The 16323-nt window shown below is 45.3% G+C and overlaps 1 protein-coding gene across 3 annotated transcripts; it reads right to left on the bottom strand.

Annotated features, from left to right (window-relative positions):
* Window positions 1–446: 446 nt before the first annotated feature.
* Window positions 447–10597, bottom strand: Fbxl12 (F-box and leucine rich repeat protein 12). 3 transcript variants are annotated; one of them, XM_026399686.2, is made up of 4 exons: window positions 10582–10597; window positions 9810–10068; window positions 9628–9700; window positions 447–1843 (listed from the first exon to the last, which is right to left on the bottom strand). In XM_026399686.2, exons 2-4 carry the CDS (start codon window positions 9893–9895, stop codon window positions 1022–1024), a joined length of 981 nt encoding a protein of 326 aa, XP_026255471.1. In that variant the 5' UTR covers window positions 9896–10068; window positions 10582–10597; the 3' UTR covers window positions 447–1021. The 3 variants fall into 3 exon arrangements, with proteins under 3 accessions (XP_026255471.1, XP_026255473.1, XP_077651915.1); XM_026399688.2 differs by lacking the exons at window positions 9810–10068; window positions 10582–10597 and adding an exon at window positions 8130–8193 and having other exon boundaries at window positions 9628–9650; XM_077795789.1 differs by lacking the exons at window positions 9628–9700; window positions 9810–10068; window positions 10582–10597 and adding an exon at window positions 2484–2559.
* Between the last annotated feature and the right edge of the window lie 5726 nt (window positions 10598–16323).

The raw sequence follows: 16323 nt of genomic DNA, 5'->3' as shown, positions 1-16323 counted from the left end.
CACCTGAGCCACCTGTGAGGCCCTGCCTGCCCTTCCCCCATTGCTCTCCAACCTGGCTTTCTCCTCCCTGCTCACTCTGCCCACAGACCTTCTTCCCATTACTGGAAAATGCCAAGTTTTTTCCCACCTCAGGATCTTTTTTCCCCAGCTTTCCCTGCAGCTGGTTTACCACTTAGATATCTGCCAAGAGGCTCAACCCTGCCCTCTCTACCAAGCACCCATGCCTCCATCACATAACCTTGGTTAATTGTCTCGGAGGCTCCAAAATTATTCCAAGAACCTGTTCACACCCCGCCTTCTCCTCTTGGAGCTGTACAAGAACTTTTGTTTTGCTCACTGCTGCGGCCCCAGTACCAAGAATGTTGCCTGCCAAAACAGGAAGTGCTTAAGGAATGAATAAACTGAATGCTTTCTTGAAAAAAAATTCATTATTTTTCTTTAATAGCAAAATAATATCTGCTGTGGAAAACTTGGAAAAGGTAGAAAATACAGAAAATACAACTGAGAACCTTCATGAACATTTTGATTATGAATGGCAAGCCTCATTTGCCCTTGATCTCTGTGCCTCTTGTGTGTACATATAGAAATGGTGCACAGGCGTGTGGGTACACATGTATAGTCTTTCCAGGTATCACTGGAGGAACTTGGCCCCTCAGGTCCTTCTAGCTCTTAATTCCACCCATCTGGTTTGAGGACAACTCTGAGGATGACCTGGAGAATGACCTTCATCAAGGGCTTCTGAGGGCGGGGGCTGTCAGAGTAAGGCTATGCAACACAATCCTGAGGTAGCTCGGATCTCTATTTGTAGATGTGAGAACTGGGCCTCCAGAGGCAGGCTGCTGAGGCTGAGGCCACACAGCTGGCCAACGATTCCCACTGTCTGGAGGCCCAAGGCCTTCACTGTCTCCTCCTGTCACCTTCAGTTCCCTCAAGCCCCATAAGCTGCCCTCTTCAATTTGCTGCTCAGAGGGTCTTTCATCAAGGGCTTTCACCAACTGTGAAAGCTGGGACAGTGGCACAGTTACATCCACCAGTCCATGGACTCTTTGGGGCAGGCCCTAACAATGACCATACAGTGGGGCAGCCCCTTACACAGGATCCTCTCAGCCTCCTGACCCTCCCAGCCCAGCCCCTGCAGCTCAAGCACTCTGAGTTTGGGCATGGTGAGGCAGGAGGAAACAATTTCAGCTGGAGTGGGCATTTCTGGGGTGATGAGGGGGCCCTGTAAGCACAGACTCTCCAGGGCTGGCATTCCTTCCAGGACAGCCAGGCCAGGAGCAGAGAGGCCCCCAACGGTCAGCCGGATCTTGCGCACACCTCGGAGGTGGCGGCTGATGGCCAGCAGGGTGCTGTCCGCTGAGAGGGTGCAACCTAGCATCTCGAACCTCTGCAGGTAGCTGAGCTCCTGCAGGCTGGTATCCAGCCCCGTCTGGGTCACACGGTAGGTGCCACCTAGCACCAGAGAGCGCAGGGCCCGGAAACGTGTCAGGCCCTGCAGGTGCTCGTCACGGAAGGCAGGGACACGGTCCAGCACGATGCATTCGAGCAGGGGCAGCACGGTGGGGTCCTGCTCCTTAAGGAGCCAGGCCATGGAGATCTCACAGCTGTGCAGCTCCAGGGTCCTCAGGGTGCAGGGCAGGCTGGTGATGGGTACCATGCTCAGGTCAGCCACGTGCAGGCAGAGGCGCTTCAGGTTGGGGCACTTCTGGCCCAGGGCTTTCAACAGGGCAGGGGACAACTGGGGGGCCTGAGAGCCAGAGAAGAGGTAGCCACCCATCCGCAGGGAATGGAGCCGAGATGCCATGTATCGGCGAAGGAGGTGCCACATGACTTTAGGCCGCATCTGTAAGAGCCAGAGGTTGGGGTGACTAGGTGAGAGGTACAGGGTTCCCAAGGCCCCTGACTACTTGTGGCAGGGGTTTGGGTGTTTCCCTGGGTTTCTGCCCTTCCACATCAGCCTCCTCCCCAGGAACAGCAGGAGGGTCTGACTTCACTATTCTGACTGCTAAAGTCCGGCGTGTGTGTGTGTGTGTCTCGGGGTTGGGTTCAAATAGATCAGAACAGATGGAGCAGGGAAACAAAATGAACCACCCCTCTATAAGCCTTTCTTCATAACCACCTCTGGGAGAGAGAAACCACGGAGAATAAAGCTGAAAAAAAAGATAAAAAACAGTCACAGCCTAGTAACAATCAGAGCTGCCTGACCCTGGGAAATTAACAGAACACAAGCAGAGCCAGGTGGAGTAGTATACCCCTTATCCTAACTCCTTGGGAGGGTGAGGCAAGAGGATCTCAAGTTCAAGGCCAGCCTGAGAAACTCAGTGAAACCCTGTCTTAAAAAAAGGTCTGGGGGTATATGTAACTCAAGTATAGAGTGCTTGCCCAGTAAGTGCGAGGTCCTAGGATTATTCCCAGTACAGCGGAATGAAATAAAGCAAAATACAATTGAAAACCCAGTTCACTTCATTGTATGTACATATTACCTTAAAAAGAAATTGACTTCAGTGTAGCTCAGTGGTAGAGCAACTCATCTGGCAAGCATGAGGCCCTGGATTCAATTCCTAGCATTATGCAGATTTTTTTTTTTTTTTTAGAGTGATGGAGGAGAGAGAGAGAGAGAGAGAGAGAGAGAGAGAGAGAGAGAGAGAGAATTTTTAATATTTATTTTTTAGTTTTCGGCAGGCACAACATCTTTGTTGGTATGTGGTGCTGAGGATCGAACCCGGGCCGCACGCATGCCAGGCGAGCGCGCTACCACTGAGCCACATCTCCAGCCCCAAGATTTTTTAAAAAAAGGAAACGTATAGCATATAATCTATCTATGGTTCTGGGTATTGGATCCAGGGCCTTGTGCATGCTAAGGACATGCTCTACCAGCTTCATACCCAGTCTACTGGGTATAAATTTTGTTGACTACTTTTGACACAGGAATCAAATCTTTGTGGCTAAAATTATGGAACCAGCCCAGGTGCTCCATCAATAGATGAATGGATTAAGAAAATGTGGTATATATACACAATGGAGTCGTACGCAGCCATAAAGAATGAAATTTTGGCATTTACCAGTGGATGGAACTGGAGAACATCATGCTCAGTGAAATAAGCTAGACTCAGAAAATCAAGAGTGGAATGTTCTCTCATATGCAGAAGCTAAAGCAAAATAAGGGGGGAAATGGGGTGGATTGGATATCAGTGGTGATACAGGGAAGATCAGTAGAATAGAGGAGATTGAGAGAGAGGGAGGACGTACGGGAAAGGGGTGGAAATGTGGAATGAATCTAACAACTCATGCCATGTGCAAATAAAAATATACCATAAAAAATTCCACCTTTATGTATATGTCAAAAGCACCAATCAAAAATAAATAAATAGGGCCTGGGGTTGTAGCTCAGTGGTAGAGTGCTTGCCTCACACGCATGAGGCACTGGTTTCAATCCTCAGCACCAGGTAAAAATAAATAAATAAAATAAAGATATTGTGTCCATCTACAACTAAAAAAAAAAATATTTTAAAAATAAATAAATAACCAGGCGCAGTGCCGTATGCCTATAATCCCAGGGGCAAGGGAGGCTGAGACAGGAGGACTGCAAGTTCAAAGGCAGCCTCAGCAAGTAGCAAGGCCCTTAGCAACTCAGCGAGACCTGTCTCTAATCAAATATAAAAAGGATTGGGGATATGGCTCAGTGGTTGAGCACCCCTGGGTATAATCCCCTGTACCAAAAATAAATAAATAAAAAATAAGTAAATGGAAGATTTGTAGGGCAGAGGAAGAAGAATGGGGGAGGGAGGAAGGGTAGGAAGGTGATGGGCACCACGGACTGAAATGGAATAAATCAAAATCCGTACATGCATGATTTTTTTTTAGTTGTAGATAGACACAAAAGCGTTATTTATTTTTATGTAGTTCTGAGGATCGAACCCAGTGCTTCATACGTGCTAGGCAAGTGCTCTACCACTGAACCATAACCCCAGCCCCATGCATGCATGATTTTGTCCAAAGAACCCGATTACTATGTATAACTATAATGCTCTAAAAATTACAGCAACTTAGCAAGAGCCTGTCTCAAAAGATTTGGGGATGTGGCTCAGTGGAAAAGTGCCTCAGGCTAAAGCCCCAGTACCAAAACCCAAACCAAACAAACAAAAAAAAAAAACAAAATTCTTGGCCAAATTTAGACCAGCAAGTCAGGTCCCTGGAAACTAACTCGTTAGAAATACTGGCTACTAACCAGAACCTCACAAGGGTAGAAGCTATGGTTAGCAAAATTTGAATTGGGCAAAAAGCCAATGGACAAAGTTAATTTTTTATAACTTTATTATTTATTTTTATTGTTTATGTGGTGCTGAGGATTGAACCCAGTGCTTCATATATGCAAGGAAAGCACTCTATCACTGAGCCACAACCCCAACCCTGACAAAGTTAATTTTTATTTAAAAGATGATATTTAAGAAAACTCTTTAAGTTTCACAACATCAAATGTGAGTCAGGATGCTGAGAGGCAGCTTTTCTCATGATCTGCTGTGGAAACTTCTTTGGGAAGCAATATGGTAGTTTTTTCAGAAATATAGAATGCAGGAAACCACTAACACCTGCTTTGTTTTGAAAGAACACAGTTGACGCTCTGTAACCATGGGTTCTACATCAGTGGATCGAACCAATTGTAAGTTAGAATATGCTGGGGGAAGAAAAGCTACATCTCCAGCCCTTTTTATATTTTGAGACAGGGCCTCACTAAGTTGCTGACGCTGTCCTTGAACTTTCAATCCTCCTACGTCAGCCTTCTGAGCTGCTGAGATTACAGGTATGAGCCACTGTGCCCAGCTCCTGTGGAAATTTTTTTGAAATATATTTTTTTAGTTGATCTTTATTTACCTATTTTTATGTGGTGCTGAGGATTGAACCCAGTGCCACACACGTGTGAGGCAAGCGCTCTACCACTGAGCTACAACCCCAGCCCTCCTATGCAATTTAAATCATCTCTGAATGACTTATTATAACTATAGAATGTCAATGCTAGAAATTAATTGTTATACTGTATTGTTTATAGAGAATGATGACAAAAAAAAACTAGACTGTACATTTTCAATGCCTCCAAATTTAATACCCGGTACCAAAAAAAGAAAAAAGAAAAAGAAATAAAATCTACAGGAGGATGTGCATTGATTCTATGCAAATGCTACACCATTAAAAAAAATGTTTTGCAGTTATAAATGGACAGCATGCCTTTATTTTGTTTATTTTTTATGGGGTGCTAAGGATCAAACCCAGTGCCTCATACATGCTAGGCAAGCTCTCTGCCACTGAGCTACAGCCCCAGCCCCATACACCATTTTTTTAAAAGGGACTTGAGCATCTAAGAAATTTGGAATCTGAGGGGATCCTAGAACCAATCCCTAGCAGATACCATGGAACAACTGTTTATGTGTTTGTGTTCCTAGGATACAAAAGCAAACAGGAACCTGGAGCAGTGGCACATGCTTTTTTTCTCAGAAGCTTAGGAGGCTGAGGCAAGAGTATAGAGAGAAAATTTAGTGAGACTCTTGTCTCAAACAAACAAACTAAAAAACCTAAAAAACAAATTATGGTACTGGGGATTGGACCCAGGAAAGCTTTACTTATGAGATATATCCCCAGATCTTTTTATTTTTTATTTTGAGACAAGATCTTGATAAGTTGCTGAGGCTGGCCTCAAACTTTCCATCCTCCTGCCTCAGCCTCTGGAGTTGCAAAACTTATAGGTGTGTGCCCCCATGCCCAGCCAAAATTTTAAAAAATTTTAAAAGGGCTGGGATATAGTTCACTGACAAGAGCATCCCTGGATTCAATCCCCATAACCCCCCCCCACAAACTCCATTTCCCCACCACCCCCCTGCACACAGGCAAGTAAGCAAATAGCAACATCTGCTGCCTCTGGCAGAAAGAACAAGGTAAGGTGAGGGAGAGAAATAGAGAGCAGACCTTAATTAAGGCCTTAAGGAGACATGAATTTTTGCTACTTTGCATTTTGAATCATGCATGTTTTATCAAAAAAAAAAAAAACCTAATGCTTTCATTTGTTAAAATGTACCCACCAATCTGGGGTACAGTTCAGTGGTAGAGCACTTGCCTAGCATGTGTAAGACCCTGAGTTCCAGTTTCAGCTACACACACACAAAAGAAAGAACAAAGGGGTGGAGGAAATCAAGTTAGGATTCCAGTACAGCCTGACTCCAAAACCTGATCTGGATCTTATAATCACTGCACTGTAAAAGCAAAAGGTACATTGTAAATGCATAAAAGATGGGAGAGAGGGAAATACTCCAGAGCAATAATAGTGGTGACTCTGGGGAAGGGGTTAACAGAGACAACTCTCAACAGCTTAGCTCTGCCTGAATCATTCATGACTTGCATAATTTCTTAAAAATTATCTTTCACTGGTAAATACACCTTCAAAAAAAGGGGGGGTGGTATGGTGATGCACCTGTGATCCCAGCTACTCAGGAGGCAGAGGCAGGTGAATTGCTTGAGTCCAGGAGTTTGAGGGCAATCTGAACAACACAGCTAAACCTCATTCAAACAACATAAAAGGAAAACTATAAACAAATGCTCATTTCTAGCAAATGGCAGGTGTGCTAAAAATGTTTAGTAGACTTAAGTCCTACAACTTACTTGAACGAATTTTAAAAATAATAAGATGGATTGATGGACTGAGAAAGCACTGAATAGATAGATGCACAAATGGATAAACAGGTAATAAATGTAATTAAATGTTAAGGTTGGGTATTTGGGATTCTCTATGCCATTCTCTCAACTTTTATGTATTTATAATAAAGTGGTTTTTAAAAAGTTGATTTCAGGGTTGGGGTATAGTTCAGTGGTAGAGCACTTGTCTAGCATGACTTAGGCCCTGGATTCAACTCCCAGAACCACCAAACAACAACAAAAACAAACAAACAAAAAAAAAAAAAACAGGTTTGGGATTATATGCCTATAGTCCCAGCTACTCAGAAAGCTAAGGTGGAAAGGTCATTTGAGCTCAGGAGTTCAAGACCAGGCTGGACAACATAGCAACATCAGGTCTCAAAAACTGTTGATCTCAATGAAAACAATTTTTCTATAGGGTCATAATCTCTTTTTTTTTTTAAAAAATATTTTTTAGTTGTCAATGGACTTTTTATTTATTTATTTATATGTGATGTTGATCATTGAAACCAATGCCTCATACATGGTAGGCAAGTGCTCTACCACTGAGCTAGGACCCCAGCCCATGGATCATAATCTCTTATGAAACATCATGGAAAAAACATTGAGTAGGAAAAGAAAAGGGGTATTGATAGCTTTATGGCAGGTTGGGGAAGATTTTATTACCAAATAAATTTGTGCCTGGTTTGGAAAAAAAAAAAAAAAACCTTTTCACTTTCCAAGTTTGTTGGGGTTTTTTTGTTTGTTTGTTTTTGGTACTGGGGATTGAACATGAGCACTTAACCACTAAGCCACATCCCCACCTCTTTTTAAATATTTTATTAGAGACAGGGTCTCACTGAGTTGCTTAATGCCTCGCCAAGCTGCTGAGGCTGGCTTTGAACTCACAATCCTCCTGCCTCAGTGATTACAGGTGTCCAACACTGCCCGGGCATTACTGTTTTTAAAGATGAGATCTTGCTATGTTGCCCAGGCTGATCTCAAACTTGTGGACTCAAGTAATCCTCTAACCTCAGCCTCTTGAGTAGCTGATTCCACAGGTGTGCTTGAACAAGCCTGGCTTCACTTTGCAAGCTTTCTGATTTTGAAATGTTGGAATAAGAACTGAATATGGTACAGTCTAAATGATCTTACTCCTCAGAAAGTGCACTTCCAGGTTTCAGTGTAACTTCACCTGGACAAAAGAAGACAATCACTGGGCGCAGTGGCGCATGCTTGTAATCCCAGCAGCTTGGAAGGCTGAGGCAGGTGGATCACAAGTTCAAAGCCAGCCCCAGCAACTTAGTGAGGCTCTAAGCAACTTAGTGAGACTCTGTCTCTAAATAAAAATTTTAAAAGGGCTGGATGTTGCTCAATGGGTTCAATCCCTGGTGGGGAAAAAAGAAGACGAAAATCACAAGGCAATTCTTGTTAACCAAAGTGTCTTCCCCCGAGGAGAGGGGCCGCACCTGGAGATGCGGATCAGGTCCCGGACCGGGAGGTAAGAGAAGATTTCCAGAATGAGGACAATACCTGGAGTAGAAATGCAGAGGTTAGGACCCCATTAACCATTTTAATAAGAACCCCAAGTGATTCATATACACAGTAAAGTTTGAGAAACTGATTTTAACTATTTAGATTATTGGAAATAATCTAAACATCTATTAACAGGAAAATGGATACATAAGTTAAAAGGAATGCACTTGATTTCTATGTGCTAATAAAACAGCATTATTTAAATAGAAAATTGTTCAGAAATTCATTCACTATACTGTATACTACTTATGAACACACGTATGAAATGATGTGAAAGTAAGGTTAAAAATCTTCTTTATATTACTGGCTACTTATGAAAAGGATAAGACAACAAGTAGACCTATAAATGTTTTGCTGTGTACACATATATTGTGTGTTTACATATACACACAGGTGTCTGTCACATGTATGATGTGCAGTAAATAAAACAAAGTTTAGGTTAGATCTGCCCCACAGTGGCACACATCTGCAATCCCCACTACTTGGGAGTCTGACGAATAGAATTGAAAGTCCCAGGGTAGCATAGGTAACTTGGTGAGATCCGTTCTCAAAAATAAAAAGTTAAAAAGACAACGGAAATCGGCAGCACAGGCCTTTAATCCCAGCGACTGGAGGCTGAAGCAAAAGGATCACAAATTCCAAGCCAGCCTCAGCAACTTATCCAGAACCTATGTCAAAACAAAACATAAGAAGAGCCGGGAGAGTAACTCAGTGATAGAGGGGTCCTGGGTTCAATTCTCAGTCGGACCAAGGGGGAAAAGAAAAAACAATGAGAGAAGAAAAGAAACAGGGTGGCGGATACAGCTTAGTGCTAGAGTGGTCACCTAACACAAGCAAGCCCTGGGTTCCGTCCCCAGTATAGCCAAAAAAAAAAAAAAAAAGTTAAATCTAGGTGGTAAAGACATGGTTGTAATATCACCCTCCATACACTTCTGGATAGTTGAAATATTTCATAATAAACACAAAGAAAATAAAATGCAAATGAGAGAAAGTGGAAATGGTTTGGTCGCACTACTCAGGAATTTTATTCAGAAAATCAGTTGACTCGGGAAAATAATTTCGCTACAAAAAACTGGTATCAGCGTCTGACAATGTCATCACAGACCAGCATTTCCTAGGTGCCGAGTAGGGCCAGGCGCTGCTGCAAGCCCCTTCTCCGCACCGCGGCCCCACGACCGAGCTTTTCTTTAGGGGCTGGGACTGACCACGGGCCTCGCGTGGACTCAGCGCGCGCGCCGGTCCCACAGGGATCTAGGACGGGGACACTGAGGCCCTGAGACGGGCCCACACTGCCTGACTGGAAATCCAGGCCTGCGCTGACCAAGGGCCAGTTCTTGCAGTTCCTGACACACCGTCCCAGGGTAGGGAGGCTGGTCCTCGGGTCCAACCAATTCAGACGAAGCCCTGGCCCGCACAACCGACCCCGCGTACCGTGTAGAGCGTCAAGTCCACATGTCGCCACAGCCACCGGTCGTCCACCAGCCTCTTCCAGCGGTGACAGACCCTGGGGGAGGGGACCCGCCGTTAGAACGACCCCGGCCCCGCTGGGGCCGGAGCCGCATCTCCGGGTGCGCCCCCTTCCCGGCTCTTTCCCCCGAGGAGAGGGGCCGCACCTGGAGATGCGGATCCGGTCCCGGACCGGGAGGTAAGAGAAGATTTCCAGCAGCACCGAATCCGGCAGGTCAGTAAGAGTCACCATGATCCCGCCGCCACGTACTTCCGCTTCCGGTCAAAGCGAAGTCGGGATTCCCTCGGGAATGCCTAGGCGGCGGGAGGGGCGGCAGCCGGACTTCCAGCACCCGGCGGGACCTCCCGCTTTCCTCTCGCAGGAATGTGGTCAGGTTCCGGGACGGGACCACCTCGAGACCAGACCTGCTGGGGGCCCGGCTACAGACTAAGACCCAGCCTGGGCGGCGTCGCAGGGGCTGGGTGAGGCCCAGGGGCGGGGCTGGGACGAGGACCAAGCCCGGAAGGCGTGGTTTGGGCGGGAACCAATCGGGGGCGTGGCCAGGACGGAGGCTGGGCTGGGAATGAAGATGGAGAGTGGGCGGAGAGTGGGCCAAAGAGCGTGTCCCCAGGCGTGGACCTAGCCCAGAAAGCCTGGTTCGGAAGGGGACAGGGACCAAGCTTGGGGCTAGGAATGTAGCCCAGCAAGCGCAAGTCCCTGGGTTCAGTCCCCAGCCCAGCAAGAAAAGGGAAAAAGATCCCACGAAGAAGCCTGGAAGACGGCACCGGGTTGGGACGGGCCCAGGCCCAAGGGTGGGACCGGGAACGAAGCTCAAGCCAGAAGGTGTGGCTGGTGGGCGGGAACAAGGACCAGGACCCAGACTGGAAGGCGGGGCAGGAATCGGGCGAGGCGAGGGGGTGTGGCCACAAGCGGAGTACCTGGCGGAGGTGTCTGCGCTTCTTCACTTAATGCAGCCTGAAGCCTGAGGCGGTGGTCCGCGCCGATGATCCCAGGGACCTGGACGGCTGAGGCAGGGGAATTGGAAGTTCAAGGCCACCCTGGGCAACGTAGGAGACCGTGTCTAAAAAAAAAAAAGTCGGGAGATAAAGTTCAGTAGCAGCACGCCCGCCTGGCACACGCGAGGCTTTAGGTTGGATTCCCAATATTGGAATGTCCTGAGCACTGAACTCAAAGGGAAATGAGACAAGATTTCGCTAGCCTTGTTATGATAAGATTAAGAATGTGCGAAGTTAGATAAAGAGTGTGTGAATTTAGGGCTAGGGAAGTGGCTCAAGCGGTACCGCGCTCGCCTGGCATGCGGGCGCGGCGCTGGGTTTGATCCTCAGCACCCCATAAAAATAAAATAAAGATGTTGTGTCCACCGAAAACTAAAAAATAAATATTGAAAAAAATTCTCTCTCTCTCTCTCTCTCTCTCTCTCTCTCTCTCTCTCTCAAAAAAAAAAAAAAAAAGAGTTTGTGAATTCAGATAAGGGAGATTGTAGGTAAGTGAAGACCTTGAGACCCTGTGTAGGCATTGGGTCCCACTTCCTCGTTCTCCTGTAAATGTTGGTGAAGATGCTCCTTGGCTCAAATCAGTAATACAGCTTTGATGTTGTGGCTGTGGACTTCATGCAGAAGGAGTGGAGTTTCCTGGATTTAATTCAGAGAAACCTGTACATGATGTTATGTATAGTGATGTGATGCTGGAGAACTACCAGAACCTAGGATTGCCATCATTCCTGTAGCCTCTCAGGGACTTACTGTGTTGCAAGTTTAGTGATGTTAACTCTGAATACAGTGGGAAATAATATAGTCCCTGCCCTAAAGAGATTGTCACTTACTGTGGTGGTTCTCAAAATGTCCAAGATCAATAACAGGGTTGTCATTATGTTAGAAATGGACCTTTTCAGCCAGGCACAAGGTGTGCACTACTATAATCCCAGCAATTCAAGAGGCTGAGACAGGGAGACACAAGTTCAGAGCCATACTGGGCAACTTAGTGAGACCTTGTCTCAAAAACAAAACTAAAAAGGATTGGGGATTTAGCCCAGTGGTAGAGGGCCCCTGGGTTTGATCCCCAGTACTAGAAAAATAAAATCAAATTAAAAACTGGAGTGACTAGGGGTGTAGCTGAGTGCTTAGTATGGGCAAGGCCCTGAGTTCAATTCCCAGTAACTCAAATAAAAATAATAATAAAAACAAAAGCAGTGTGTATAGTTTGATATACACACATGGATTCACATTCTTTCAATAAAATGCAAACTATTATGTCTTTTACTTTATACATAAAGGCCTATAAGGGGGCTTGGCTGCTCCTGTGACTCAGGGGTACAGCACTTGTCTAGCCCTTGCAAAACCTTGGGTTTAATCCCCACTGTGACCAAAAAAAGAAAAAAGAAAAGCCCTGTGTGGAAAACAAGTTGTTTATCAAACCTCCGACATAATCTGAAATGTTGTACAGTGCTTGAAAATACAAAGTCTATTTCTTATTGAAATGTATTATGGTGTCTGAAAGATTTATCATTTTCTTAGGAGGCTCCTGAAAACACATTTGAGGATGCAGAGACTGTTTTTAGGAAACAAAATTTTAATGGCATTTGCTGTGGGAGGGTTAGGGGACCATGTGCTGCTGTATTGCCTTTTATGCTGCTCACATTTTCTACCTTGTGCAAGTAATACCTTAAAAAAAAAAAGTTCCAAATGTGTATTTTTTAAAAAAAAATTGTAGATGGACAGCATGTCTTTATTTTGTTTATTTTTATGTGGTGCTGAGGATCGAACCCAGTGCCTCTCGAATGCTAGGCAAGCGCTCTGCCTCTGAGCTACAGCCCCAGCCCACAAATGTGTATTTATACTACAAACCCCTTTGATATTTTTCTTCAAACAAGAGTGCAGATAAAATGCTTCATGTTTTGGCAATCATTCTTGTGATTGTGGAGGGAAAGACCAAAAGAAATGCACAAAGAAAACCTCAGATATCCCTGAGTTGCTGCTTCAGGTGCTCCCTATTTCCAGAATTTTTGTTATGAGAAAAATAATCAGCTTAAGCAACTGTAAGCTTTCTGTTAGTTGAAGCCAAAAGCATTGCTAACTAAAAAGTTTGAGGCTCTGGACCTGGAACACTGAAAATTACAACTCCTTTGCTTAGCTTATTGGTTAAGAAAAAGTAATAAAAGTACAAAATAGCTGAACTTTTCTGCTGAGTGCTCGTTCTGTTTGAGTGTTTTTACCAGTATCAGCTCACTTTATTTCCATAACCATGGTGGTTGATACTACCAGGTGGAAGCTGAAGCTTAGAGGTCGAATCACTTGCTAGAACTGCAGGGTCAGAACCTTCTGGTGCTGAGCCTCTGCCATTATCACAGTACTCCGTGGTGGTAATTACCCAGCACTGCTTTAGAATTTTTTTTTTTTTTATTTTTAGTATTTATTTTTTAGTTTTCAGCGGACACAACATCTTTGTTTGTATGTGGTGCTGAGGATCGAACCCAGGCCGCATGCATGCGAGGCGAGCGCGCTACCACTTAAGCCACATTCCCAGCCGCCCAGCACTGCTTAAAAAAAAAAAAAAAAAAAAAAGCCAGGCACAGTGGCACTTGCCAATAATACCAGCGGCAGAGAAAAGAAAGGATCTCAAGTTCAAAGCCAGCTTCAGCAAAAGCGAGGCGATAAGCAACTCAGAGAGATCCTGTCTTTAAATAAAATACAAAATAGGGCTACAAATGTGGCTCAATGGCTGAGTGTCCCTGAATTCAATCCCCAGTATCCCCCCCCCCAAAAAAAGCAAAGAATAAAAAATCCTAACTATGGCATTGGTTTTGTTCACTGCTGTATCATTAAGACTTGCAGAGATACTCAGATGTTTGGGAAAGGGATCTTCTTCATCCCTAAGACTATTTTACTTCTGGTGAATTGTGGGTGGGGCATTGCCTTTTTGTTTGGCAGAACCCAAGCAACTATGCCCCTGGCTCAGGTATAGGGGGCCCTAAAAACCATCTACTGGACCATCTACCACCCCCATCTACTGGGGGTGAAGGGGAGGAAGGTAGGTCAGGTAAAGAAACACATGTATAACTTCCTTCTGGATCAGAAACGAGGAAACAAGGGTATCAGGGGCCTGCCCAACTTGCTCCCTGGGTCATGAGCCAGTCTCCACCTTCTGAGAAATATCCAACTCCCCCAGAAGGAGTAGCTCTGACAGACAGCATGATGGGGTTGCCTCAAAGGGCAGTTGCAGCCAGGTCCCTGCACAGGCAGTGCAGAATTAGCATTACCAAGATTTGGGGAGGAGTCACACTAGGTGACATACTGTCTCTTGGGGTGCCTGTCATACCACTTGGGTCCAGGGAAGGAGTTCTGCAGTTGTGGCAGTCTCATTCAGGGACTTCCCATTGCCCACACCCACTCCCCAGGATGGCCTAGTCCCTCAGTAGACCCTCACCTGTCTCCATGGAGCCTAAGCCCTCATCAATCCCAGGCTTGATGTTCGTCTTCTCATCGCAGCAGTCCCCACTTCCTATTGCCCCAGCCCACAGCTCAGCATGACAACAGCTTCAGTGAGCTGTATTTTTTTTTTGTGTGTGTGGTGTTGAGGATTGAATCCAGGGCCTCATGTCTGATAGGCAAGCACTTTACCACTGACGCTATGTCCCAAACCCCTTGAGCGATCTTCAAAATAAACACATAGAAAAATTTACTCTTATAAAATAAAATGTGTTCATGTTAAAAATCTGTAAAACACCAAAAAGTATTAAAAAGAAAATCAGACTCTCAGCAATTCCACCATCTAGTGGTAAGGACTGTCAAGGAACTGGGTAACCCAGTATTTCTATGTGAACGCAAAGACATGTTGCTTTCAAACTTCTCCAGATGTATCAATCCCCTTACCTTACCCTCAAACTTCCAGCCTCTCTTCATCTATCCATTCTTCTGCAAACTCTTTTTTTGGGGGAGGAAGGGGGTTGTTAAATTGCCCAGACTTATCTCAAACTCCAGGGCTTAAGTGATCTTCCCAACCTGGTGTCCCAAGCAGTGTGGAAGTTGTTGGGAGTCTCCCTGAGAACTCCCCAGGCCTTTCAAATATGGCGGTGGGCAAATTGCCATTGGGCAGCTAGAACTCCCGGGCCTTTCAGATAAGGAGTCCCTATGCAACATGGCGACGGGCAAGTTGTTTTGAAAACCTTCTAATTGGCCCTCCCGTCTTCCCTACACATGGACAGTTCATGCCCCCCATGAATCTTATGCAGGGCAGATGTGACTGCACTGTAGGTGATGACCTGACCTTTACTATGATTGGCCCAGGGAGCTTCCTGGTTTAAGATAACTGACTCTCTCTTCCTATATAAGGTAACACCAGCTTGCAGTAAAGTGCTTCATCTGTGTCACTGCTATCTGTGTGTGTGCATTTTAATCTCCGACAACAAACCTTGGCCTTTCAGAGGTATGTACTACCATGCCTGTATTTTAGCATTTTATATATATATATATATAAAATGCTATCACATTGCAGGTTGTGTTTTGTTGGTTGGTTGGTTGGTTTTATTTCCTTGATGGTACTGGGGATTGAACCCAAGGCCTTATCCATGCTAGGCAAGTGCTCTACCACTAGTCCGACCCCCTCTTTTTTTTTTTTAATTTTTTTTAATATTTATTTTTTAGTTTTCGGCAGACACAACATCTTTGTTTGTATGTGGTGCTGAGGATCGAACCCGGGCCACATGCATGCCAGGTGAGCACGCTACCACTTGAGCCACATCCCCAGCCCCCTCTTTTTTTTTTTTCATACTAGGGATGGAATCCAGGGGCAATTTACCATTGAGCTATATCCCTAGTTCTTTTAATTTTGAGACAGAGTCTTACTAAGTTGCTTAAGGTGCTGAGGCTGGCCTCGAACTTTTGATCCTCCTGCCTCAGCCTCCTGAGTTGCTGGGATTACAGCCAAAAGCCACTGCCACTAGCCTCATCCTTCTTTATTTTGAGGCAGGGCCTCACTAAATTGCCCAGGCTGGCCTTGAATTTGTGATCCTTCTCATGTAGTTGGAATTATAAGAATGTCTCAACATACTTGGATAGGCTCACTCTTTCATAACAGTCCACTCTGAAGGGAACTAACATACTCTTCTAGACTAGCATTACTACCTCAATAACCTAATCACCTCCTACTGGGCTCCACCTTTTAAAGGTTCCACCACTTCCCAACATCACCACACCGAGGACCAAATTTCCAACAATCCTTGGAAGACACTCTCTAATCATATCCAAACCAGAGCACATAGAATCTGCAGTTTCCATAGGATGGCCTCTCAGCTTCTACCTATTCTCACATTCTAGTTTTAGAAGGTGGACTGGGTAGGTTGAAAAGCGGTGGCTTCCTCTCAGAATGAATCAATTTAGGCTCAGAATTTTGTCTGCCGAAAAGGAATTATCTATCAGGTCCACTGGCAAAAGCTGGTTGAATTTGGGGGGTGGGGTCCTGTCCCACCAGCCCTCATGACGCTTGAATAAGACACAAAATGCTCCTGGAAAACACAAAAGCAAAAGATTTTACGATTGTGCGGTTTTCAGCTTCCTAGTAGGCACTGCTAGTGCGCGACAGGGTCTCCATCCCAGGATGGGGCTTCGCTTGTGGGATGGAGTCTGTGACCCGTGACTCCGCGGAGCAGTCGCGACCAACAGAGG

This window comes from Urocitellus parryii, chromosome 3 (assembly GCF_045843805.1).
Source record: "Urocitellus parryii isolate mUroPar1 chromosome 3, mUroPar1.hap1, whole genome shotgun sequence".
NCBI lineage: Eukaryota > Metazoa > Chordata > Mammalia > Rodentia > Sciuridae > Urocitellus > Urocitellus parryii.
This window is presented reverse-complemented; position numbering and strand designations above follow the sequence as displayed.